The 27,829-nt window shown below is 47.8% G+C and overlaps 1 protein-coding gene across 1 annotated transcript; it reads left to right on the plus strand.

The window, feature by feature from the left end:
• The first annotated feature begins 15,615 nt into the window (after positions 1 to 15,615).
• On the plus strand, positions 15,616 to 27,269 carry TTPAL (alpha tocopherol transfer protein like). Its single transcript, XM_008698245.1, has 5 exons — positions 15,616 to 15,625; positions 15,824 to 16,270; positions 18,931 to 19,124; positions 20,950 to 21,060; positions 23,068 to 27,269. The coding sequence occupies exons 1-5, from the start codon at positions 15,616 to 15,618 to the stop codon at positions 23,344 to 23,346; spliced, it is 1,041 nt and encodes a 346-aa protein (XP_008696467.1). The 3' UTR covers positions 23,347 to 27,269.
• Positions 27,270 to 27,829: the final 560 nt, after the last annotated feature.

A 27,829-nucleotide genomic window follows, 5' to 3' on the forward strand; every position in this document is an offset into this window, starting at 1 on the left:
GGGGGGCTTTTAATAACTCACCAGCTCCCTAGTGGTTTCACATCAGACTCACACGGCTTCAAATACTAATCGTGCCACCCTCCAGTTTAAAGACAAACAAAAACCAGCACTATTGAGGCATAATTGATGTACAATGAACAATTCCTATTTAAACTGCATAATTTGATGAGCTTTGACATACGTGCATACCCATGAACACATCGCCACAATCAAGATGAGAACATCTCCATCACCCCAAAAGTTTCCTGGTGCCCCAGTGTAGGCCATCTCCTCATCACACCCCACTCCCATCCCCACGCCACCGCTATAGATTCCTTTTCACGATAGATGACTTTAACATTTCTGGAATTTTATAGAAATGGAATAGTACAAGATGTACCCTGTTTGCCATCTTTCATTGGGCATAATTATTTTGAGATTCACCCAGGTCGTTGCCCGTATCAGTAGTTTGTTCCTTTTTATGGCTCTTTTTATTATATGTGTATCAGTTCATTTATCACACTCCCCTGGGGATGGACATTGTTTTCCCCAGTTTGGGATCATTATAAGTAACGCTGCTAAGAACATTCTTGCGCACGTCTCCAAGTGGACAGACGCTCTCATTACCTGAGGGCCAGTGCCAAGGAGTGGTTTTGCTGAGTCATGTGAGTGTATGTTTAACTTTTTCAGAAGCCACTGCAAGCCATTCTCCAAAGAAGCTGTGCTATCTTGCGTCCCCACCAGCAGAGTAGGAACAGTCCCAGTTGCTAGGGCGAGTCCTTTTAGTTTTAGCCGTTCTAGCTAGATGTGCTAGCGTCTCTTCACCTGTGGGCCCCACCGGTGGTCCCTCAGCCCTTCTGGAGCCCAGTTTTCTCCTGTGTAAAGTGGGGATAATCTAAGAGCTTTGAAAGGTCGTGAAGACAGAAGGAGCTACCACACAGGCAACATACAGTATGGGGACGAGCAGATCGCTGTTTCTGAGAAATGGCAATTTTATTACACTTGACCCCCTGCCATCCCACAGTCTGGGGCCTTCCCCCAGGATACGCCCTCAAACCGGATGGTAAAAGCTGCCTCCTTCGTGTGGGTCAGCACACCGAGCCCAGAGGCGGAACAAGAGCAGCAGTGATGGTACAGGTCCGGGGCTCGGGTTGTGAATGGTCCGTCCTTACAAAGCCTTGAGGAGAGTGGTGGTTTTTTTTTCTCGATTTTACACATGGGAAAACTGAGGCGTGGTAAGCAGTCATTGGCCACGGTCACACAGCAGTTAAGGGATTGTGCTGGCATTTGCACCCAGGTCTGTCCGACTGCTTTGGGATCCAGGAGAATTGCGAATGGAGTAGCGGGCTCAGGGCTAGCAACATGGCCCAGTCACAGAATGCCTCCGGAGGCTCAGGGCGGTCTTCAGTCGGGTTCCCTGGAAACAGAGCCTGAGGCAGGGATGAAGTACCTGTGATTTATTAAGGGTGGAACCCAGAAGGGAGGGAGGAAAGCAGGATGGAAATGAACCTAGCCGAGACTTGCTCTCAGGTAAAGTCTGGCAAGGGGGGGCAGCCTTTTGTATCACTTCCGGGTCATTGGCTGTGACCCACCTGTGTGGGTGAGAAGGATGACATCTTGGGTGAGGTGACTTCTGAGGTCACAGTGCTCAGGAGAAGGAGACACAATAAGACATCAGACACCAACCACTGAAGCTTCTGGGGGGCCAGAGGGTGCTGGCCCCATAAAGGAAGCACTCGGAGGTCCCCAGAGGCAGCCACACTTCTTGCCTGCCTCACGAAGCAAGCTCTCGGACATTTGGGAACATTCACTTCCAGGCTTGTTTTGGAGAATCGTCCATCCTGCTGCAACCAGCATGTTGAACAAACCCAACTTGTGACGTCATCTAAACACACCTTTATTTTTATCTCCCAGCGTCAGTTTTAAAATTTATTCAGTGAAGAGACATTTTCTCTGCCACTAGGTGAAAACTCATCCCTGTTACTTTTCTGCTCATTCTCCAGAAACAGACAATTCTGTAATCACTTTAGGTCACACACACAGTGTTGATTTAGAAATGAAAATGTCCGGTAAAGCTACTGATCACAACTCCAACTCCCAGCTTGATTTGGGTTTAAAGCTTCTGCCCTCTGCCAGCTGGTCCTGCTTCAGGCTGGCAGCCTCTGCCGTGGGGGAGGTCGTGTAGGAGCCTCCCCTCTTTCTCCTCCCCTTCCCCACAGGTGGGGTGAGGGGGCTGGGTAGAGATGGAGAGGGGAGAAGGGTCTCACTTGACCAGCCACCATCCTGGCTGGCTTTGAGCTCTCTGGGACACATTTTAAGCTGCCCCTTTCTGTCATGGGACGCTGTTGTGGGCTCATGGAGATGGCCGATGCCACAGGCCCTTCTCACCTTGACGTTGATAGATGCACCTCTCTTCCTAGGGGTCTCTAACAAGTCCTTCCTCAGCCCTAGGAATCTGACATCCAACTCTAGCTTTTTGCTGCTAGCACCCCTCTGCCCCTCCACAAAGTCCTGTGGGACACGACTGCACTGTCCCAAGTGACCAAGGGGTAACCTTGGACCCCTTGTGGGTGTTCTCTGCTCATGCTGGTCCATGGGAAACACGGTGGCAGCCTTTGCCTTGGAGCACATGGGAGCATGGCCTGATCTTGGCACACCCACACGCTCTAGCTCCTTCACCAGCACAGCTGGGCAGCCCATTTCTCCCAACCTCCAGACATCCCTGACCACATTCAGCTCTTCAAATTGTCCCGCACCCCCACCCCAGCCAAGAGCCTCCACCATTCCATTCCACTCTTCCAAGAAGATGGCCACAAGGACTGTTGCCCCCTCTCCCCACCATAGGAGAACTATGGGTGAATATAGGGGTAATAATCCATATCGGGGTTTTAAGTGGTCATGGCCAAATTTTAGCACTTGTGGGCTTTGGACTGTGCTCTTGAAAAGTTCCCGCTGGCTGTCACAGCAGAGCTTTTGAGCAACATTGTACAAGTCCCATCCACCTCCCCGAGCCTCCATGTTCTCCTATCTTCATGAAGGTGACAGTACCTACCCAGTGGGGACATTGTGAGGGCTGAGTGACATATATAGAGTGTAGCCAGATCTGACTCTCTAGGATCCCACAATCACAGACCTGCAACTCCGTCTCTGTGTGACCACTGACAAGTGATTTTCCCCTCCTGATCTCAGTTTTCCCACCTGTCCAATGGTGCCATAAGAGCCCCTCCCTGATAGCATCTCCACAAGGTTGGTGGGATGAGTATATATAAAGTCTGTAGGCCAGTGCCCAGCATTTGGTAAGGATTCAGTACTGCTGGATGTTACTGATACAGTGGAGGGCGGTCTGGGGGGGCTCTTAAGCTGATAGTAGTGTGGCAGGGAGTGCATAGTCTCCACCCCTCCTGGTCCCCTACTATTCCAGGCCCTGTTTTGGAAAAGCTTCAGCCCAGCTGGGATGTAGGGCCCCAGGGAACAGAGAGGACAGCCTGTATCTCCAAACAGTCACAGTCACGCTGACTCACATTTGAAAATCAATGTGTGACCAGAAAAACACAGCTAAGCTCTCACCTCTTATGGGAAATCTGCACAGCCAGCCCCACTCACATCTTTATCTCAAGCTCAGAGAGGTGGCCAGCCCGATTCTGGGCCCTGACTCCAAGGCTTGTGAGCAAAAAGGCTGGCACAGAGAGTAACAGAAGTCTCTGGCTCCTTGAGGCACGCCAGGCCCATGGGTCACAAGCTTCGCATGATCCCCCGGTTGGGGTCAGGCATGTCTGGTGCTTGCCAAGCCCTTGACTTCTCCCAGCCCTAGTCTGGACACTTCTCAAGCCAAGTCAGGCTCCGGACGGCTGGTTGGGCAACCCATGACCTCAGACTGGGTCAGATCCATCAGATGAGCATCTGTTTAAGAGTATGGAACATTTTGTTCTTTAGAATCCCAAGGGCCAAAGAGTATGAACCCTCCCCATCCACAGCTTACCCCTCCCCCCCACCAACTGCCACTTACTTTGGGCAAGTTTCTTTGCCTCTCTGAGTCTAGTTTTCCCATCTGTCAAATGCAAACTAGCGAGCACCTCCACCCGCCAGGGTTGTTGTGAGATTCAGGTCATGAGAGTCAAAAGATGGCACGCACATTGGCAAGCACTTGATAGGGGGAGGTTATGCCTGCAAACGGGCCACTGGACGCCAAATGAAAACAGTGGGTCAGAGTATGGACTGTGGAGGCAGACTGCCTGGGTTCAAAACCAGGCTGCTTTACCACCTTCTGTGTGGCCAAGGTGACCTCTCCGACTCTCAGTTTTCCTCTCTGTAAAATGGGAACAATAACAATAGAATTATGAGGATGCCATTAGATGAGATGTACTGGGAACGGTGCCTGGCCCGTCATAATCACTTAATGAGTATTAACTATTTTTGATTAGTCACACAAGTTAGTAATGTTAGCAGTGGTGCTGAAATCACACCAGTAAGGCTGTTGACAGGATTAACAGGGAAGAGGACTCATAGTTATTGAGTACCTACTGTGTACCAGAAGTCGGATATTCAAACATAGGTATGTGCACACACACACACGCTGTGAGGTAGGTAGTTTTGTTCTCACCTTTTATTTTTTTATTTTTTATTTTTTATTTTTTTTAAAGATTTTATTTATTTATTTGACAGAGAGAGACAGCCAGTGAGAGAGTGAACACAAGCAGGGGGAGTGGGAGAGGAAGAAGCAGGCTCCCGGCGGAGGAGCCTGATGTGGGGTTCGATCCCAGAACGCAGGGATCATGCCCTGAGCCGAAGGCAGACACTTAAGGACTGTACCACCCATGCGCCCCTGTTCTCATCTTTTAAAAACTTTATATTATAACACAAATCACAGATGTGGAAAATTATACTAATTGAATTTGTAGCTTAGTGATTATTTGGGGGGCAAACATCCTGGTAACCGCCATCCAGGTCAAGAAATAAAACTTTGCCAGGGACCCCAGGAGCCCCTCCATGTACCCCATCTCAATCATAGCCCCTCCCCCAAAAGTAATTCCTAGCCTGACTTTTATAGTAATGATTTCCTTGCTTAATCATTTGAATGTGCATCCCTAGACATTATAGTTCCATTTTGCCCATTAAAAAAAAAAAAACTTAATATGTGTTTTAAGCCATAGATTCCCCTCCGGATCTCTTTCTTTTCCTTGTAGTTTATCTGTTATGCTGTTTGACCCATAGAGTTTCTCCAAGTCTGGATTTTGCCTACAGCATCCTCACAGTCCAATTCAACATGGCCCTTGCCCTCTGCATTTCCTGCGTATTAGCAGCCGAGTCAGCCAGTTTTCATCCCTCTGGCTTGATTATAGGTGGTTCTGTGTTCTTTTATCAAGAAGCACGTACACGGGGCGCCTGGGTGGGTCAGTTGGTTAAGTGTCTGCCTTCAACTCAGGTCATGATCTTGGGGTGCTGGGATCGAGCCCACATCGGGCTCTCTGCTCAGTGGGGAGCCTGCTTCTCCCTCTCCCTCTGCCTGCTGCTCCCCCGGCTTGTGCTCTCTCTCTCTGTCAAATAAATAAACAAAATCTTAAAAAAAAAAAAAAAAAAAACAGAAGAAGCAGCAGCAGCAGCACATACACGGCTAGAGTTTGCTCTTCTTTGATATTAGCTACTATTGTGTACAACGGCTACATACGCTCATTCATGGCAGGTTGCAAATGGCATTGTTGTATCATTTTGTTTTCCTGTATCAGTAGTAATAATTTTGTAAGATGTTTTTCCTGATCTATTACTTGGTCACCCAGTGGTAGAGTTCATAGGAAAAGTGGGACAAATACTCGATTCTTCTGTTTTAGTTACATAGTTTTTAAGAATATAATTTGTTTCTGGGGCGCCTGGGTGGCACAGCGGTTAAGCGTCTGCCTGCGGCTCAGGGCGTGATCCCGGCGATCCGGGATGGAGCCCCACATCAGGCTCTCCCGCTATGAGCCTGCTTCTTCCTCTCCCACTCCCCCTGCTTGTATTCCCTCTCTCGCTGGCTGTCTCTATCTCTGTTGAATAAATAAATAAATAAAATCTTTAAAAAAAAAAAAAAGAATATAATTTGTTTCTATGCCCTCCTCCGAAAGTGATCAGTTAGTGTTTTTGTTGAATCTCACTACGAACTTATTGAAAGGTATTTGATGCATTTCAATCAACTGAAATTATAATCTTTGTTGCAGCTGAAATTGTATCATTCTTAGGTTGGTTTCTAAGTCCATATGATAGCCTAGATGGCTTCCTCGTTATCTGGTATGACATGATATTCTAGGCTCATCTTGTATATTTCCTGCCATCCCTCTAGAATCAGCAATTTCTCCAAAAGGTCCCTCTATTTTCTTCAATAGAAAAGGGCATTTCAAGACTATAAACTGAGTGTCATGTATGCTCACAGCTACTAGGTTGGTCATTGTTTCTAGGTCTTTTTAGTGAATAGAATTAGGTATTTTATATAAATATAGACATAGATTTTATTATATATTTATTAATATAGATTATAGAGTGCATATATGTATATTCCTTTGGTTTTCAAGGACACAGGAGATGAAAAATGTGAAAGGTTCTACAATAACTGCTTTGCCACTTTATACATTCAACAGTCTCGGAATAACAACGGTAAAATTGCCACTACCAACGAGAATACTGAAAAATGGACACAAAAATGTTTGCATCCACTAGCCCCTTCCCCACCACTTTGGGGGACTGTGTAATAGCTACACTGTTCGAGCATATGGGCACTATAAATTTCGTTTTTCTTTTAACTTTCATTTAGTGTTCCAAGGAAATATATACTAAGGGGTTACTACCAGTCCTCATGGTAGTGTCTCTCCAGGCATGTTGTTGGACTGGAGCTCATTCTCGGTAGACAACTCAGGAAGGGCTCAAGGAAAAAATAGTGTTTGCAAGGTAATAATGGGTCTTTACAGAAGGTCAGTTTTGCTGGATATAAATTTTTGGTTCATACTTTCTTTGAGTATCTTACCTATATTATTCCATTTCCTTCTGCCTTAAAGTATTGCTGTTGAAGAGTCGGATGCGAATCTCATTTTATTTCTTTTTTGCCTACATGCCCAGGGTGCTTAAAGAATTTTTTCTTTCTCTTTAAACCAGTAATTTTACCGAAGTGTGCCTTGCTACGGGTTGTTCTGGGTCGATGATGTATTCCTTGTTCTGTTTTTGTTTTTTGTTGTTTCTTTGTCGTATTTTTCTCTTCAGTGACTCCTCTTATTCCTAAGTTAGATTTTCATTTCTGAACTTCAATATTTGTCCCTTTCCCTCAAATTCTTTTATGTCCTCATTTAACTTTGATTTTTTAAATTTGCCCCCTTTCACTTTCTATTGATATCAGCTATCTGTTGGTTTTTTCATTTGCTCTTATATTCCATTTAGTTCACTTTTCATTTTCAAGATAATTTTTCCTTTATCTCTGGTTCTTTCATGAGTTGGGACCTATCTGGATTTCTATAGTTCTGATTCATGTTGTTCTTTCTTGTCTTACATCATTTTGTTCATGTTTTTATCTTTTTTTTTTAAGATTTTATTTATTTATTTGACAGAGAGACAGCCAGCGAGAGAGGGAACACAAGCAGGGGGAGTGGGAGAGGAAGAAGCAGGCTCATAGCGGAGGAGCCTGATGTGGGGCTCGATCCCAGAACACCGGGATCACGCCCTGAGCCGAAGGCAGACGCTTAACAACTACACTACCCAGGCGCCCAGTTCATGTTTTTATCTTGCTTTACTCTCTCTCTCTCTTTTTAATGTCTTTCTGGGTGGCTTTCATCATCTGTAGGGTTATTATTCTGCTGCTTCTCCCTCCTGGTCTCTCTCTCTTTCTCTCTCTCCTCTTCTTCCTCTTCCTCCTTCTTCTTTAAGCCATCTTGCTTTCCCAGGGTTTGACTTCGATACTTTTCCATTGCTCATTTTTATGTGAAATTGGTTTTTCTTTTCTCTTTTTTTTAAAGATTTTATTTATTTATTCGACAGAGATACAGACAGCCAGCGAGAGAGGGAACACAAGCAGGGGGAGTGGGAGAGAAAGAAGCAGGCTCATAGCGGAAGAGCCTGATGTGGGGCTCGATCCCACAACACCGGGATCACGCCCTGAGCCGAAGGCAGACGCTTAACCGCTGTGCCACCCAGGCTCCCCTGAAATTGGTTTTTCTGAACATTTAGGAGGAGGCTTGGTTAAGCCAACTTTTGTATTTTCACAGAGCTCCCCCTTCTGTTGTTCCTGCATATTGTTAACAAAAAATCTGGCTTTACCTCTAAGGTTTCTGGCTCTGTTCTCCTCCCCCACTTTCATCTAGCCCATTTCTTTCCTTGATTTCTGCTTTCCCTATCCTGCTCCATTGTAATCTCCTTTCCAGGAGTTTCTCGTCCTGGGTCCTGTCCTGGAAGGAAGGCTTGGAGGTCATTTCTGAAATTCATGGGCATTGAACTCCTAAGCCTTGTGGCAGAGCCCTTGCACTCCCCCAGCTGGAGCTGGCAAAACCCTTCCCAGTTTTAGCTGCTGTTTTCAGATTGCCTAGCCATGCTTTCCCATGAACAGATGTTGCAATCTGGGGACCCCAGTTCTTAGGTCTGTTTGACACCTAGGTGCTTCTCTTTTATATCTCCTCCTTCATGGAGGCCCTGGTGGCCCTCAGGCCTCAGTAGCTGTTGCTGAATTGTCCTCACTCATTTGTTCATGGAGTTCCTGAAAATACCTTGTCACCTAGTTCTGTTGTAAATGTGGGTATGGAATTTTGTTTCTGTTTTTATGTGGGGACTTGAGAGGATTTAAATCTGGGCTGGCTATACTGCCATCATCTTACCAGAACTTGCCAGCTACTATCATTTTACAGATGAGGAAACTGAGCCCCAGAGTGGTTTGCTCAAAATCGCACAGCTAATGACAGGGGATAAACATATGTGAGAGCACCAGCTGTCCTGCATGGTACAGAGAAGATGCTTCATACAGACTACTTTCTCCCTGTCTCCCCTACTTCTTCCTCTCTGCCTCCACCAGCCAGCGTCCCTTCAGGATTCTGTTATTGACAACTAAATGAGATTATTCAGGCAAAGAGTTCACGGCACTGCCAAAAAAAAAAAAAAAAAAGATGTTCAGTGTTAGCTGTTAGCAGAGAATTTATGGTTGAAGAAACCAAGGTAAGTCATTGTTCCAAGGTTGTACAGCTAACTCATGTCTGTCTGACCAGGAGTGAACTTTCTTTCTTCTATACCAGTGGTTCTCAACTGGGGCAATTGTGTTCCCTCGTACATATTTGGTAATGTCTGAAGGCATTTTTGCTTTTCACCACTGTGACTATGGGGTGCCACTGTCCTCTAGTGGGTAGAGGCCGGGAATGCCATTAGACATCCTACAGTGTATAGGCTGGCATAAACCTCCACCCCTCAAAAAAGATATGCACAGCCCCAAAGGTCAATAGTGTTGTCGATGAGAAACTATGACCCATATCATGGTGCTATCCTAAATAGGCCTTACCTTAGAATAAATACTAAAACTGGTTCTAGCAGATTGTCTGAGGTCAGAATCACATGCTTCGAAAACAGTGACAGAGGGGCGCCTGGGTGGCTCAGTCAGTTGGGCGTCTGCCTTCAGCTCAGGTCATGATCTCAGGGTCCTGGGATTGAGCCCCACATCGGACTCCTTGCTCAGTGGGAAGTCTGCTTCTCCCTCTCTCTCTGTCCCTCCCCACCACTCATACTCTGTCTCTTTCCCTCTCTGTCTCAAATAGATAAATAAAATCTAAAAAAAAAGAAAAGAAAAAAAAAACAGTGATAGGTCAGGCATTTCTGGCCTCCTCTAGAACATACCCAATGGCCAGATTTCTTTCTTCAAAGACTGGATGAAGCTAGGAGAGCAGGATGCTTGGAGCCCTCCAACCAAGATGCAGGGCAAGCTGCCCTCCCTCCAGGGACCTTTCTGCTCTCAAGTGGGGCAGTCATCATGAGTTAACAGACATGTCACAATCCAATGTACCAGAACTCTGCACATGCCATTCTACTGAATCCTTCTAAGGACCCCCTAGACAATGGGACACCTACCCCCATTTTACCCCCAAGGAAATGAATCTTTTGAGGGGTAGTTCAGAGTGTGTTACTTCTGAGTATCTGGTGCAGAAAAGTAAAAGAAGTTCAAATCCCAGCTCAATCTTGGAGTCATCATGTGACCATGGGCAATTTCTTTTCCTTCTCTGAGCCTGCTTCCCAACCTGTAAGAACAAAGAGGCAAAGTAACCTCTAAGGCAAAGTAAAATTTGGGGCTGTGTTGGCATACAGACTTGGGGTCAAACCCAGCTCTTTGATGAACTATCTTGAGCCCTGGCAAGTGATTTTCCCTTTCTGTGTTTCAGTTTCCCCATCTGTACATGGGCCAATCCTAGCTTCCTGTTCACAGGGTTGTAGTAAGGTATAACTGAAATCATACGAACAATTTAGCATAGTACCTGGTGTATATAATCCCTCAAAATCTGAAAACTTTCTTTGTTGATTATCTGACACTCTTCTAATCCTAAAATAACTTGGTGCCATGATGTGTAAAACCAGTTGGAAACAAAAATAATGGCCCTCAATTGAGGGATGGGGCAGGGACTTCTGGGGCCTCTCTGAATCTCCTCCCAACCCTCCTTGGTCCTTAAGACTTGATTCTAGACCCATATTCTTCTCCTCCTGCTGGCAGTATCTGGGATTACAACCTGGACGGTACCACCAATGGGTCCTGTGTCTGGGTGGAGAGTTTATTCCAATGCCTAGGACACCATGGTTTGGACAAGACCATCCCTTGCCCCTTGCCATGAGAGCTGCCATCTGTAAAAACACTTACTGTTTGCCTGGCAAGGAGCAAGGTTTTTCCCCAAGACCATCCCTTGCCCTTTGCCATGAGAGCTGCCATCTATAAAAACACTTATGTTTGCCTGGCAAGGAGCAAGGTTATCCCCTCATGAGCTTATTTAACCAGCTTTTTTTTGCCCATGAAGAGCTAGAAGGCTTTGGAAATTTGAGTGACTTGGCTATGGTCACATAGTTGGACATAGGGTTGCCAGATTGTAGTAGGCCGAATAATGGCACCCCAAAGATATCCTTGTCCTAATCTCTGGAGCCCGTTATTATCTTATTGCATATGATAAAAGGAACTTTGAAAATGTGATTAAGTTAAGGATCTTGAGATGGGAGATAATCCTAGATTATCTGGGCAGGCCCAACGTAATCACAAGAGTCCTTATAAGAGGGAGGCAGGACACATTGCATCTGTAGTCAGCGATAATGTATTGTACACTTTAAAAAACTGTTAAGAGGGTAGATCTCATGTTAAGTGCTCTTGCCACAAGAAAAATTTAAAAAAATTTAAAAGAGGGACCCGGGAGGATCAGAGTCAGTAGTAGATGTGCCAACAAAAGTAAGAGGCTGAAGTGATTTGAGGAATGAGCTATGAGCTGTGGGATGCAAGTGACCTCTAGAAGCTAAAAAGGTAAAGAAATGGATTCCCCCCCAAAGTCCCCGAAGAGAATGCATCCCTGTCAACACCTTGATTTTAGACTTCTGACCTGCAGAACTGTAAGAGAATAAATTTGTGTTGTCTCAAGTCACCACATTTGTAGTAATTTGTTACAGCAGTGATAGGAAACTAATACATAGATTTGGGGGAGGAAACCCGAAACAAACACAACGCAGGGTGTTCAGTTAAATCTGAATTTCTGAGAGATAATACATTTTTTAGTATAAGTATATCCCAAGTGTTGCATGAGACATACTTACACTTAAAAAGAAATTGTTGTTTACCTGAAATTCACATTTAACTGAGTGCTCTGTATTTTATCCTAGAAGTGGTGGCGCCAGAGCAGGAGTCAAAATTTATGACTCTCAGCTTCCCTACTTTCCCCAGCAATCTGGGATCTGGCAAAAATCGCCATGTTCCTGTGGCCTTCATGGGTCAGTTCTCATCTCCCAGAGTGCCTCTTGCCTCTGGGGTCGGAAGAGGAAGGGATTGTTTAAGGTTATCTCTTGGATACACCTTTGGGCTCTCAATCTTCCCAGGCCACAGAATTTATTCGATGGGGATTTCAAAGCAAGAATCATGCGACATATGGGGAAACTGAGGCCTGCGGTCACTCAGCTACAGACAGACAGATGTCCGCGGGATTGGCATCTCCCCCTTTGCAGCACCAGTCCTGACAGCAGCTGTGGCGGGGAGAATCCTGGAATGCTAATCCCGAGGTCAGGTTGGAAGCTCTTTATACTTCATTGATCGTCAATTTCCCTCCCATGAAATAGGGGGATTCCATAAATACGAGGATTTAATAAGACAGTGGATGTAAAACACCAGGTATATGCTGGTATGTTCTCGGAAACAACAGCTTCTTTCCTTCTTTCTCTGGGCCTCATTTTCCCCATCTGTACCTCCCAAGGCTGCTCACGCTCCCTGACCCTCCCACCTAGCCTCGCTGCAGGCCTGACTCCTCCAGCTCACAGACTTGGCCGCTAGGTGGAGACAGAGGGCCGGCATTGCGGCGAGATATTGCACATGCGCAATCACGGGAGGTGCCTCGCCTTCCCACGCCCCGCGGACGTCACTTCCGGTGCGAGGGGCCGCGCCGGCCGGGCAGGGAGTGCGGGTCGGTTCAGTGCGCGCTGCCGGACGAGGCTCCCGCCGCAGATAGACCCGCGCTCCGCCCCGTAGCCCGGCCGGTGAGTGCCCGCGAGTCCTTCCGTGTGTCATGGGGGTCGGGGAGAGGGACCCCTGAGAGGGAGAGGTAACCGGAAGTTAAGGGACTCAAGGAGAGAGACCCCAGGAAATGGGGACACCTGGGGAAGGGGTGACAGCCGGAAGTGGGGGGCCTCAGAAGGTTATCGACGGGACATGGGGTCTCTGGGGCTCCAGGAGCGGTGGCTTCCTGGCCTCTTCTTGGTGGGGTGGGGAGGAAGGCGATGCTCACAACATGATGGGCTCCAGGTGAGGAAGATTCCAGGCTTCACCGTAACAAATGGTGTTTGTACCCATCCATACGCCCACCCATCATTTCATTCTCGAGACTGAGTCGTGCCTGAGCTTGACACTACCGAGGCCCTGGAGATTAAACAGGAAGCTCCAGGTGGAGGGTAGAGCCCAGTGTGGGGCTAGACACGTCCTCGCTGTGCCTCACTAGGTGTGTATCCTCCGGCACATCACTTAACCTCCTATCGTCATGTGCCAGGCTAGGCCTATAGCCTGTGGACACTACAGTCTATCTCCCAGGTAAGCACTGGATTGGGATTACAGGCATCTGTTGGTGACTCCTATGGAAACAGCCCAGGGTGGGTCCTGTGAACCGTGATTGTTGGTTCATTCCTCACTTAGCATTCCTCTGCCAAGCAGATTCAACTCATTCAGCAAATATTTATGGAGTGCAGACTATGTGTCTGACACTTTGTTAGGTGATGGGTTTAAGGTGACGAACAAGACAGATGTGGATGTTGCCCTCAAATTGCCTACAGACAATTACAACAGAGGGAGAGTGCCAAAGAGCTCCTGGTGGGGAGGCTCCTAACCCTGGCCTGGAGGTTGGAGAAGGCTTCCTGCTTCAGGCACCATCATCTCTTACCTGGGTTACTGCGGTAGCCTCTGTATGGTCTCATCTGTCCTTACCCCTTACAATCCATTTGCAAGACAGTTGAGCAATCCTTTAAGATAGAAATCAGATCGTGTCACCCCACTCAGATGGGTCCCATCAAACTCAGTAATAAGTCAGAGTTCTGACTGGCCCTCAAAGCCCTGTACCAGTGGGGCCCCCGGTACCTCTATAAATTCATCTGCTAATATACTCCACCTTGTTCTTTTGGCTCTAGCCATACTGGCCTCCTCGCTGTTCTTTGAAAAAGCCAGGTGTGTTTCTGCCTCTGGCTTTGCCCTTGTTCTCTCAGATGTTTGCATAGCTTGCTCTTTTATCTCCTTCATCTTGCCTCAAATGTCATTTGCGTGAACAAATCATCCCTGACCATCCTATTTAAAATGGCAATCCCTATTCCCAGGTACATCCAACCCTCTTCCCTGCTTTATTTCTCCCCATGGCACTTTCATCTGGTTGGTTATACAGTTTATCTTGCTTATAGTCTGCCTCTCCCCCTAGAATCTAAGTTCAACAAAGGCACATTTTTGTTGTTGTTGTTCACTGATGTATCTTCAGTGCTGGGAAGGGGGCCTGGTACCTAGTAAGTACTCAATATTTGTTGAATGCACGAAGTGGCATCTAATTGGGACTTAAAGATGAATCAGTGTTGGTCAGGTGAAGAACTGGAGGAAGAACAAGCTAGCCAGAGGAAACAGGATGTGAACAAGACAAGAAAACATAGCTTTGGGAGGAAATGAAAGCAGCTGGGTGGGGCTGGAGGTTAGAATGCAAAAAATGGAGTGGGCAGAACTAAGATTTACGGGGACTGACCTGGGCACCAGCTATGTGCAGAGATCCCTGAGATGGTCCCTGCTCTCCTTGAGCTCAGAGTCAGGGACCAGTGGTAGTCTGTGGACGAGAGCTTGGGCTTTGGAACCGGACAGCTGCTGCTACCTTATTCCTGGGATACCTAAAGCAACTGTTTTGTTTTTGTGTTTTATTCAATAAATGTGTTCAGATCTTCCAAGAAGCAGACACCAGGATGAGGATAAGATGAGGCATGCGGGAAATTGGAGGGAGCACCTGTGAAGCATAAAAGGGAGGGGAGGTGCAGCAGTCAGGGAGAGCCTTCAGACAACGACAGGAGTCCAGCCCCCAGGAAGGAGGTTTGGGCAGGGAGTCCTGGACTGCAGGGCAGTTCCACAGAAGGTTGAAGCCGAACCTCCAGGCAAAGTTGCCTGTTAGAGGAGGCCCATATTCCACTCAGTCGTTGGGGACAGTCTGTGGGAAGTGTGGCATCCACTGATGGAAGATCCAGAGGGACAGCACCTGGGGCCGTCCATCAGTTATGCTCCATCCCCGAGGGAGAGCCTGTCGGCCCAGTTTCTTAGCCATCATGATATGTCGCATGTGTATATGGTGGAAAAGTCAAACAGTACAATAAAAAAGTCTCTCTTCCTCCTTAAATGTCCAGTTGTCCAGTACTCTTCCCTAGAGGGAACCACTGGTAACAGTTTTCTTGTATTTCTTTACGGAAATTTTAGGTGCAGTCAGTGTATAGGTATATATTTTTAAAAATATAAAAGGTTATTTTATGCACGCTGTTGTGCAACTTGCTTTCTTTTCCTTAGTGTGTCAGTTCATAAAAACCTGCCTAATTCCTTTTCGTGAGTGAATAGTATCCCATTCTTAGGATGATATTATTTAACCAGTCTCCATCTGGTATGCAGTTAAAGTATTTCCTGTCTTTTCCCCTTATAATCAGTATTTGAAGTGATCATCCTTGTGTATATTTTGCACACACATACAAGTATATGTCCTCGAAACAGGATGCTGAGCCAAAGGGTGTGTGGTTTTAAATTTTGATAGATATCGACAAACTGCCCCCTAAGAGGCTAGGCCAGTTTATTCTCTGACCCACAGCAAGTATCTCGGTACCCATTTTGTGTTTTTGCCAATCTGACTTTCAGAGTTGTTTTAGTTCACGTTTCTAGAATTACGAGTAGGTCGAGCAACCATTTGTACATCTGTAAGCAAGGCCATGGCGTTGGGTTAGGAGTGTGTGTGTCCTGCTGCGGCTACCTGGGGGCCTCGGTGGGGACCTTCCCTCCACTCAGTCTGGGGTGGGACCTGGGCACAGGGTTCCAAGCCACTTCATTTCAGCCGAGAACCCCCGCTCTGGGCACAGGGTCAAGCCACTTCATTTCAGCCGAGAACCCCCCCCCGCCACAGTGCTGCCCTGAGATGAGCGGTGCCGGGCTCCGTTCACTCGGCTCGGCTCTGCCCCTCTGTGGCCTCACTCTCGGAAAATGAGCTGCCGCCGCCGGCTGAGCCTCCCGGCTACGTGTGCTCGCTGACGGAAGACCTGGTCACCAAAGCCAGGGAGGAGCTGCAGGAGAAGCCGGAATGGAGACTTCGAGACGTGCAGGCCCTCCGTGACATGGTGCGGAAGGAGTGCCCGAACCTGAGCACCTCCCTGGACGATGCCTTCCTGCTGCGCTTCCTCCGAGCCCGCAAGTTCGATTACGACCGGGCCCTGCAGCTCCTGGTCAACTACCACAGCTGCAGGAGAAGCTGGCCCGAGGTCTTCAACAACCTGAAGCCCTCGGCCTTGAAGGATGTCCTCGCCTCTGGATTCCTCACCGTGCTGCCCCACACCGACCCCCGGGGCTGCCATATCCTCTGCATGCGCCCAGGTACTGCCCGGGAAGGTCGGCAGGTGCCTGCGTGCCCCGCACCCTCTCTCCCTCGCCTTTTCCTCTTCACCTTCTCCCGGTTTAGTCAAAGCTCTTTTGATGACAAATGACAAAAAGCTACTCAGCCGGGCTTAGGAAAAAAGGGAGGAGCTAGTCTAACGAAACAGGAGCATGCCGCAGAACCAGCGAGCTGAAAGTGTAGCCGCTTTCTCGGGGCCCTGGGCCCCAGAACCAGAACCCTGTCCATTCCCTCATCATTAGGAACTAAGCCAGCCATTCTCCGTGCCTCTGTCAATCTGTGTATCTCTCTGGGCCACACATTTCTTCTGTGCTGTGCCTGTCTTCTTCACTCTTCTTCCTGTAGACCGGCTTTTGCTGCCTCTGTGCCCCTGGCGAGGTCTCCTACCCCTTAGCGCCCAGGCTTCCTGGGCCACCCAGCCAAGTTCCTCATTCCGAATTCCTGATTTCTAGTGTTGAGAATCTGGTAGGCTGAGAAAGCTGCTCTGGGGATAGGGTACAAGCAGGCCTGCCTCATCCCTCCTTTGTGAGTAGGTGAGGCAGGCATCAGTGGGGGCTGCGCAGGACTGGAAAGGTGGCTGTCCGCCATGTGCCTCTTCCTCCTTTCCCTCCTTTCCTCTACTTTGTTAAGCCATTGATTCACTTTAGATTCACTTTTCGACCTCAGCACTTACTGATGGTAATCAGGACATCTTACATTTCCCTGGCAGTGGTTTTAATTAGGGGCACCGTTGTCCACTGGTCCCCACCCCCCACGGCCTTAACATTCTCTGTCACACCACAGCAGAGACAAAATTTGAAAGTAAGATTGCAGTGTTCTCCCAGCCAAGCCGGGAGCAGGAGAACATGCCTGCCGGCAGCCCTCTTCTACTCACTCATACTTAGTCCTCTTGAAGGGATGCCTCACGGGGGGTGGAGACCTCCCTGCACTTTCCTCTGCCTTTAAGGCCACATCGCCATTGCTTTGGTCATTTACCACCAAATCCTTTTTGGAGACTAAACCATCCTCTTGAGCCTTTACTGTGTACCAGGCACAGTGTTAACTGCTTTACCTGCTGTTTTAGGCCCTTTCCAAAATTAGGGTTATTTTAGAATAAGCAATGCAGTGGAGATTTTAGGGCACGAGGAGACCTAGGGCCCAGTCAGCGGGGTTTTTCTGCTACTCCTCTGTACTCAACTCCTAAGGATGTTACAAAACAGATTAGCACACTGGTGTCACCTCTTTGCTTGTGTGGTTTCAACCCTTTGCTTGCGCGATTTCAACCCTTTGCTTGTGAGATGAATTTCTTCCCTGTGTGTCTGGAGCAGAGCTAGACCCTCCCCACCGACGCAACTCTTCAGGGCAAGGCCTACTGAGAAGGTTTTGTTCTCAAATGGATATTAGCTTTGCCTCTTTGGGGACATACGTTATTGAAAAGGATGACATCCGGTACGTAGAAGCAGGTCTATTTGGCAGCAACGTTCAACAGCAAGCTGGCACAGCTTCTGGACAAAGATTTTGTTCATGGGAATTTTGCACGTTACATATCCCCTTGGTGGTGGCAGTCACGTGGAGTTTTATCTTCATAAGAAAAGGACACCCAGGTGTTGGTATTCTTGAGAATAGCAGTTAACAGTCAAAAGTTGTCATTTCCATCTTCCTCCCAGAGAAAGGAGGTACTCCTTAAATACACGGGGAATACTAAGGGAGCAACCGGCCCGGAAAGGGGACGAGGTGCAAAGCACAGCACTGGAAAGTGGTCTCCATCTCTGCCTTCCTCGGCACATGCTTCATTCTCATGCCAGCTCTTGCCTCCTGGGGCCCCAGAGTCTCAGGCTCCCAGCCTCACCACTACAAGAGGGAAGAGGGATCTTTTCTTTCCAAAGAGCCACAGTCGCAGAATTGAGTCCCCTTGGCTCTGTGTGATCTGACACTGTGGCCAGGAGGATGTAAGACCTTCACTGACCACGCCCACCTCTGCAGCCAAGAGGCAGGTCAGTGGCACCCAAACCGCAAGGCTAGCATGGGAGGAGGTGGCTCAGGGCAGTGGTATGAAAATCTGGGCACACGTCTGTCGGCAGACGGCACAGATGTCCATCGGGGTCAGTATCACTATCCCATTCTACTTCTGAAGAGATGCGGGCTCAGAGTGAGGAGGTAACTCACACAGCGAGGAGGAATCAGACCCCCCGGTGTGTCTGACTTCAGAGCTCAGGCTTTTAACTTCAGCACTCAGTTGCATTTCCATTTCAGAATGTGCTGCTGCCTTTGGAATTAACATCAGCTGCTGCTCAGGTGTCCCATTTACTAACCTAAATAGAGTCATGCCAGTAGAATATCTTTCTTTCCTTTTTTTTTTTTTTTTAAAGATTTTATTTATTTATGTGACAGAGAGACAGCCAGCGAGAGAGGGAACACAGCAAGCGAGTGAGAGAGGAAGAAGCAGGCTCCCAGCAGAAGAGCCCGATGTGGGACTCGATCCCGGAACGCCGGGATCACGCCCTGAGCCGAAGGCAGACGCTTTAACGACTGCGCTACCCAGGCGCCCCCCATCTTTCTTTCCATTTTTAAGCAAGAGTTCTAGTAAGGAGATAAATCTTAGCCTGTGATGACTTGTTTGTATCCGTCTCTGTAACATTCTCTCCATTTCTTATGACCTCAGACAGATGGATACCGAGCAACTATCCAATTACCGAAAACATCCGAGCCATATACTTGACATTAGAAAAACTCATTCAGTCTGAAGAAACCCAGGTGAATGGAATTGTAATTCTTGCAGACTACAAAGGCGTGAGCTTATCAAAAGCATCTCACTTTGGCCCTTTTATAGCCAAAAAGGTGATTGGCATCCTTCAGGTATGGCCCCCATTTGTCGTGTGCCTGTTCCGTGGCGGTTTGGGCTTTCGCCAGGGAGCTTTGTCTGTTCACCGACATGATACACAAACCCCACTTTTCCTACAATCCAAAAGATGCAAAAGCGTTATGGGAAGAAATGTAAGTGTCCTATTTACCACTCATTCTTGTCGGGTTCTCCAGTAGTTTCTGAGGCCCGTTCAGTCTGGGCAAGATCAGCTCTAGGGCAAGAGCCCAAACAACCAGAGAAATGCTTTCTGCATGTTTTTTCTTTTTTTTTTTTTTTCCCCCTCCAGAAGACAGAGGAGCAGTTCTAACAAATGAAACTTTGTGTTTCTGTCTGACGCGCTAGAGCCTGTCCTGCCCTTTGGGACCTGGGGATGGGGAGCCTGTTGGGACTGTTTTGGACAGATGCTTTCACATCTCATGTGTTATGTGTTTTATTTTTTATTATTTTTTATTTTTAGAGAGAGTGCGCCCGTGCACATGTGCATGGGGTTGGGGCAGAGGGAGAGAGACAATCTCAGGCAGACTCCACCCCCAGTTCAGAGCCCCACGCAGGGCTCAGTCTCACAACCCTGAGATCCTGACCTGAGCTGAAATCAAGAGTCAGGTGCTCAACCAACTGCACCACCCAGGCGCCCCGTGTTCTGTGTTTTAGAACACAAGTGTGGGGCAACCCTCTCGGGTCCCCTCCCTCTTAGGAGCTTTGTACTATCATTTTGCTATTGCTCCATAAACCTTGCTTTGCTGCCCACCAAAAAAACAAAAAACAAAAAAAACCCACAAGTGCAGGGAACCAGAAAGTTCCTCCCATATGTGCACAATGTTCAATGGTTTACAAAGTGCTTTTACAGTCATTATAACTCGTTCAGTCCTACAGGGACTCCTCTGAGATAGACAAGGCAAAAATTACTTTTTCTTTTTAGTACACGTGCTGTTGAAGTGAGCACGAATTACTTCTCCTTTTTGATGGATGGGGACACAGCCCTCGCAGGGTTAGCCGGGCCTGAGTCTTATGGCTCTGACAGTTTTGGCTCTTCATTCCCTCTGACCAGCCTGTGGGCGCTGTCTCGTGAGCTGTGGGCAGAGATACAGAGTTTCCCCTGTGGACCCCACAGTGCGTGTGAGCCCCTACTGGGCGCCAGGCTGATTCTTTAAACATCAGCGTCACATTTGGTCATAATCAGAAATGTGGAGCCAGTACTCTGGCTTCTCTTAGCTTCTACTCTTCTTTCGATGCCCCTGCTAAGTAATGCGTAGATTCAAGTATCAGGATAAGGAGTTTGGATCAGTGTTTTCTAGTCTTCCGAGGTGATCTGGGGGGAGAGATTTCCAGAGTTACGTAAGTTCGGGGAATGTGGTATAGCATGTCTCTTTCTTGGGAATGTGACTGCAAACCTTTGCACACGACGGTCCTGCGGTTCAGGAAACCCGTGTGACTACACAGTGTGCTATTCTCAAACTTCTTTACCTACCGTGGAACCTTTTTTGCATCACACCTCATACCTGTCCTGAGAAATACCGTTTGGCAACACCGACCCCGAGGGTCTGATGTTTGCTAGATCCATCCACTCAGGCTCTGTTTTTCGTTTGGTTTGGTTTGGTTTGGTTTTGCTACAAGAAGAGCAGCTCTCCAATTGTTGGCCTAAGTCTAGGCCCCAAGAAAGCTCTTTCTCTGAGGCTCGTCTTCCTGGGTAGCCCCCACTTGGGCTGTCTTTGAGGAGGCCATGAGAATCAGACCAAACTGATTTGGGGGCCTAAAGAAGATTTAGAGGGAGGCAGGCTGTGGACAGATGTTCTAACATCTCCTTCCCTTCCCCCACAGGATGGCTTCCCCATTCGGATAAAAGCAGTCCATGTAGTGAATGAACCTCGAATATTTAAAGGCATTTTTGCCATCATAAAACCATTTCTGAAGGAGAAAATAGCAAACAGAGTAAGTGATGATTCTGTTGACTTGATCCTTTTTTTTTTTGCTCCCTTATTTGTGACATCAGTAAACTTCTCTTAGTTTATTGTTTTTGCTGTGGGATAATTTGGAAACTACAGAGTTACAGATAAAGTAAATGAACAATCCTTTCTGTGAAAAGAAGATAAAATTAATAGGATATAATATTTGACAGAGGAGAGAGCAGAGCAGGCAGCTCTCATAAGCGTTAACATGCTGTGTAGTCATTTAGACTCTTTAATATCCTGGCCTGGGCACTGCGAACCAACATTGTATTTCGTGTGTGAGAGGACAGGGAGAAGGGTAGTATTGGGCAGGTAGTTAAAAAGTTACGGTGATTTCTTACTACAGCTCCTTGGGGTTTAAAAATGCTGTTTTAAGCCCTTCTATTTACCTAATTTGTTGTCTTGCTGTACCAAGTTTGTGGAATACCTCAAGGCTTATAAGATAAGTGAGTTTTAGCTTGCGTGTTATTTAAGAAAGGATAGATGGCACTTTGAAAGATGGTCTTCCTCTCTGACCTTAGAAGAGCCACTTCTCAACCTTTGCTAGTACTGTGATTGCCTGGGATGGGTGGTATTTTTCTCCTTCTTCCCTAGGCCTAGGAACAGTGTGGTCCCTCCAAAGACTGGGTCTTGAATTTTTTAGTCTTATACAAAGAGGAAACAGAGATAGAGAATCTCAAGGTTGCAAGGGAAGGAATTTAAACTACAGAAAGGGGGCACCTGGCTGGCTCAGTCGCTGGATCGTGCCACTCTTGATCTCAGGGTTGTAAGTTTGAGCCCCATGTTGGGTATAGAGATTACTTAAAAAGAAAATCTTTACAAAAATAAAACAAAATAAAATCCAGATTTCCAGGCCCTTTCCCTGAAGATTTTTAACTCCGGTTCAGGGCTGGAGCGTAGGAGCCTCTCTGCTTTTAAAATCTTAGGTGATTCTGACGCACAGTCAGGTTTGAGAATTGCTAATTTAGTGGCATCCCTGTCTGGGTTTGAACCTATCTTCATACCTGGAGATCCTGTTCAGAACCTGCTTTTAAAGCCAAAGCAGCCTTTGGAACAGGCCTTTCGTATCTGTGAAATGACATTATTTGTGGTCCATAATCTTGTTCATTTCGTCCTTCATATGTTCATTCATTCATTCAGAAATATCTATCGATCAACTACTGTGTACAAGTATGTTCTGGATGAACAATATAGACCAAAATTTCTGCTCCCCCCCCCACCCCGGGGGAGCTTACATTCTAGAGAGAGACACGGATAGTGGATGTATATTATCTAGTATTAAGATGTGATAAGTGCTGTGGAGAAAAATTAAGCGGAGAAAGGGGCCAGTACAGAACAGGGGCAAGGAGTTGTAGCATTCAGTAGGGGGGTTAGGGATGGCGTCGCTGAGAAGCTGGCCTTTGAGCAAAGGCTTGGCAGAGGTGAAGGAGGGAACTTACAGATCTCTGAGGACCAGCAGCAGCACTGCCCTGAGGCGGGAGCACATCCGGCATGCAGGAGCAGCGGCAGACGGAAGGGGGAGGGGGCGGAGGGGCGGCAGAGGAGCAGCAGGGGCCAGACCGCGACAGGCCCTGGGGGCCAGCGTGCGGACTTCGGCCTCCAGTGTGCATGAGGTGGGAGCACTGGCAGCCCGCCCAGAAAGGACTGGCATGATCTGACTGGCACCGAGAAGAGCTGAGACTGCAGAACAGGCTGCGAGCAGGGAGACCAGGGCTGAGGCTGTCGTGGGAACCCAGGGGAGAAGCGGTGGTGGCAGGGTTCCACGAGGCGGGCCGCAGAGTGGTTGGATCCTGGATATGGTTTGAAGGACCAGCCAACAGAGCGTGGGACATAAGGAAGGGGATGAAGGATCTTCAAGCTTTTCGAGGAACTGGAAGGGGCCACTTGCCAGCAGCCGTTCCTTTATTCATTCAGCAGATGTTTGAGCACCTACCTGGCCTGCGGGTGACTGATTAACCTGAGGACACATGTGTTTCCATTTCCCCTTTAGTTTTTCCTCCATGGGTCTGACCTGAACTCTCTCCACACAAGCCTTCCCAGAAGCATTCTCCCCAAGGAGTACGGGGGCACGGCTGGAGAGCTCGACATCACTGCCTGGAACGCAGTGCTGCTGGCCTCGGAGGAGGACTTCGTGAGAGAGTTCTGCCAAACTGTCCCTGTCTGCGACAGCATCCTGGGCCAGGCCCTGCCACCTGAGGGGCTGACCTCAGATGCGCAGTGTGATGATTCCCTGCGGGCCGTGAAATCACAGCTCTATTCCTGCTATTAGCTAGTCCCCTGTGAGTGCCACCATCTTTAAATGCTTTCCTTTTTCTTTGGAGAGGCGCAAGGAGAGTTTGAGGTGCCAAGGAGTTGGTCTTGCTGCTTGTAACGAAATTGCAGCCTGTAGAGCTCAGAGGGTGAGCCACAGGGTAAGCCCTTGGTGACTTGAATTAATCCGTGGAAGACATGGAAAATGTCCCCAGTGATTCCCAAACATTTGGAATCCCAGTTTGCAACCATTAATCTGGAAGCTGTATCTGGTTCTTAGAGATCTTGAAACAAGAAAAATCAGGACCAAAGTCACACATTCCAGGAGAAAACCACCTGACCGGCCAGTCAGCACACTCCTATGAAAGAACCTGGCCAAGCCTACAAGGTGGCCACACAGGAGACTTCGGGAGTTTGTGTCTTTCACCTGAACCCTAACTACAGACTTGTGTTGCTCATCAGGAAATTTCTAGTTTGAGGCCCAGGCCCCAGCCGCCACACTGGGTTTGGAAAGCACCTTAACTGAATCATGGGAGCATCAGGACATAAGCAGCACTTCCTGATCAAATTTGGGAGCCAGAGACTTCAAAGCACCTCTGGGATTCATTGGCAGACTCCTGCAATAGAAACTGAAGTTTTTCCAAACCCATAAAGCCTTAGCCCTGGTTCTCAATAGAATCGTACAGGATCCTAGAGGCACGTGAAGAGACCAGGGCTCCAGCCCCAGAGGTGTGACTGAGGACAAGACCTGGGCCTCTGTGGGCCTCACCTTTCTCATCTGTAAAATGAGGCTGGATGAAAGGACACCTAGGGCCTTGGCTGCTGATGTTCTGGGATTTGGTTTAGTAATTGAATGCTAGACACTGGTTTTCTGTCTAGAAAAATGGCTCTCTAGAGGCAAGTGGTTGGATCCTGCTTTTTTGTGATACACCTGGGCCTTTCCAAGAGGCACGTGACACCATCTGGCCCTGACTTTAAGGAAAGTAGTATGTATATTCTTGGGACCTGGCGATAACCAACTTCCTTTTTTGTAGGGAGGGTTAAACTGGAAAAGGGCAGGTTAGATGACCAGCGTTCTGTGAATTCCTTCTATCCCTGAGGCTCTGGTGGTACACTGGAAACCTGGCAGCAGGGAATAGCTAAATTATTTGGGATTCTTAAATTTTGGTGTCTGGAAACGAATGCAAGAGTGGGTTATCGCTGGACACTTCTGGGGCCCCCGCCCTCCCAGATACACTTGCATTTCTCTCTCTGGTGTGGGCGGACAGACTTCAGCCAGCGAGACCAAATGTTAGTTCTGCGTTTCAGCACTTTAGACCCTTCCTGTCAAAACTTCAGCCTTAGCCCAACCACCGACTTAGGTGGTTCATCTGGTGGCTTTTGACCTATTTCCTTTCATATTCATTCCTTGAAAATTATGGCGTTAAAAAGCAACAAGTACTATGTGTTGTCTAAGTACCTTCTCCGTGCATTTATGAGACCACCAGGCAAAGGGACAGCAGCTCAGTTAGGAAGAGGACGGTGCTCTGAAACACAAAGGCCAGTCTGTTGTTAATCTCTTCATCTTCACGGCACTGTTTAAAATGCCTGGAGAAGTTGATGGTGAAAATGATTCACCTCATTAGTGCCAACCCCAGGGAAGGCTCGTCGCCGTGGATACTAACCCTGGATCCTCTAGGGACCTGGCAGAGCTGGGAATGCCAGCATGCAGACCCCTGGCAGCCTCCAGTTCCATCTGCCAAGGACAGTGTGACCAGCACTGCTGAGAAGATCTCAACAGCACAAGCAGGATGGCTAAAGTAGGTTTAGATCCCAATTGCTTGGATGTGGGAATTGGTTAGAGGCGTTCTTAGACCTCAGAGAGGAAAGAGAGATTAAAAAACAAAACCACCCCCCCCCAAGCTAGAGAGAGGGAGAGATGAACTGTTCAGCCCCGCCAACCCCGGTTTACATGCCGCACTGTGTTCCTGGCCAGTTTTGCCCGTGTCCATTTGACTTTAAAAGCTTACAAGTATGGAAGCTCACCTAGACCAGGATCTCCAAGACCGGGATGTTACCCATTTCCTAGGGCTTTGCAGTGGGCCCAAGGAGCGGTTTCATTCAGCTTCTGCAAGGAGTCAGAGCCGAGACTTGTCCCTTCTAAGCTGCTGTGCTTTATTTTGGTTCCAAAGAGAGATCAAATAGTTTGGACACCTCAGGAAGTCTGAACCAAGCTGTGAAAGCAGGACCTCCCTGGGTGAAAATCAAGGCAGTTTCTGTGCGGCCCCACCAGGCGTCTGTAGAGAGCTGCCCCAGCGGGATGGGGGAAGGACCAGGGGAGCACACGGTGAGCCTGACTCAGGAGCGGGGGCCGCTGATGGGGCAAACAAGTGAGCATCGGGAGAACTGGGAGTGTTTTCTTTCACGGAGAAGTTCTGGCCCATTTCACAAACGTCTGCAAAGTAACTTTTCCCTAAATTCAGGGTACTGTGGGTACATGGGGAAAGGAGTCTATCAGGAGACCTGAGTTCTGGCTTTACACTGCTACGTGGCCCTGGATGAGGCCCTGAATCACAGGATAAAAGGGAGCCCCACTCTGAGCTCTGAACCCTCTGTTTTAGGCATCATTTGGCTTTACAGCCACAGGGACATTATACTCTACCTTTTAGAAGCCTTTTTTCTTTTCCCCCCAGATCTGGATTATTTTATAGGAAATGTAGGCCTGAATGAATTGACATCTGAAGCTCCCAAATGAATCTGTAAGCTTAGGTAATATGAGGGTTTTCTTCCCCTTCTCTTACACAGAATCTGGAAAATTGTGCCTCTTCCTGGAATTCTGTTCTACCTTCACAGGGAGAGGCCGGAAGAAACGTACAGAAACAACTGTGCGACTCTGGCCTCCTCTCCCAGGCTTATTTGCTTGGGTCAGAAGTGGCTTTAGCTTCCCCATACTTCATCTCGCTTTCACAAGGAGCCACTTGTCCTTAGAGGTTTGCAAACACTTCAGCTCGTAAACTACATTTTTGCCAGACTGAGAGGACAGTAAGGGGTATTTTCCCCAAATTCCCGTGAGATACTGAGCCTTTCTGAATTCTTCCTGGGTGGGCAGTTTCTTTAAATGCCACCGGATTCTCAGGTCATGGGATTACTTTTTCACTTGCGTAGGCAAAAGCTGGGGCATTGTTGTGGCATTATTATAATACTTCATCTTAAAGTTTTTAGCTTTTAAGGTTTTCCTTTGAAGTCCCTTCTTTCATTGAGGAAGTGAAGTGTTAGCAAAGGTACTGAACGCAAGTGTGGCTGTTCTGTGGATATGCGGAGACACCAAACAGAAACCTCTCAACTGTTTGGGAAAGAGGCCCGTCTGGTGAGGTCTCTCAGCATTGGGATCTGTTAATTTTGTAAATCGAAAGTAAATTCCTTTATGCTTTCCCGACTCAGACTGGTTTGCTTGAAATGTAAGCGACAGGCATCGACAGTGTCAAATACTCCTCAACAGACAGCTCGCTCCGCAGGAAGGCCCAGTGTGACTCGTGGAGGGAGAGGCTAGTGATGAACTTACTGTTGGCCAGTTCGCTGCTTCTCCTTTGGTCTCACTGGGTGGCACGTTCAGTTGGTTAGAAAGTCAGCTGCTGCTTGGGGATTCTGTGGATATGCCTCCACCTCTTGGCACATCCGGTGGTCAACGCCGGGCCAAGAGCCCCTGATCCCACTCTGCCAGGGTGGGAGGCGGGCTAATTTTCTGACCAGATGGGGGCACCATTTCAGCCACTGGTCCCATTCCTCACTTCAAACTGAGATTCAGGTTAGCTTTGAGTATACGGACATGTGGTGGTGGATTCATCTACTTCAGTATTTGTTTTGACCAAAAGTTTATTTTTCTAGTGCATTTTCTACGTCAAAGTGGTGAGACCATGTAATTTTAGTATGCATGACTGCTTAATAAACATCCCTGTAACGTTATGTGTGGCGTTCTTCTGTGACAATGACAGTTTAGATAAAGCCTCTTAAGTTTTATTTTTCATGGTACCTGATAGCACGGGTAGAGCCTCCCTCCAGGTCAGGCAGGGCCCGGTGGCAACACAGTGAATCTACAGTTTTTGGGCCGGCTACCTCTGAAGAGCTTGCACACTCAGAAGATACCAGTGCATACAAAGAATGGCACTTGATATACACAGTGGTAGACAATATGCACATTTTTCAGTTCTTAAAGCTGTCCCTTCTAGACCTCATTTAATCTTAATTAAGTAGTATTACTGCCCCTGTGGGGGAAATGAGGCCTGGAGAAGTTAAGCAGCTTGCCCAAGGGCACACAGTTGAAAGTGGAGCTGGGCTTCAAAGCCAGGTAGTCAGACTCTAGTCCAACTTCTCCTGATGGTTAGAGCCAGGCTGTTTGCCTTTTACTGTCATTCATCCTCTGACAGAATACAGAAGGAAAGAATTTTTTTTATAGGGGAAGTCTAATAAATTAGGTTGTTTTCTGGCTTCTTGTAAAATCTAAAGTGGAGGTTCTTAACCTCTGA

This window comes from Ursus maritimus, unplaced genomic scaffold, assembly GCF_017311325.1.
Source record: "Ursus maritimus isolate PB19 unplaced genomic scaffold, ASM1731132v1 scaffold_22, whole genome shotgun sequence".
Classification (NCBI taxonomy): Eukaryota; Metazoa; Chordata; class Mammalia; order Carnivora; family Ursidae; genus Ursus; species Ursus maritimus.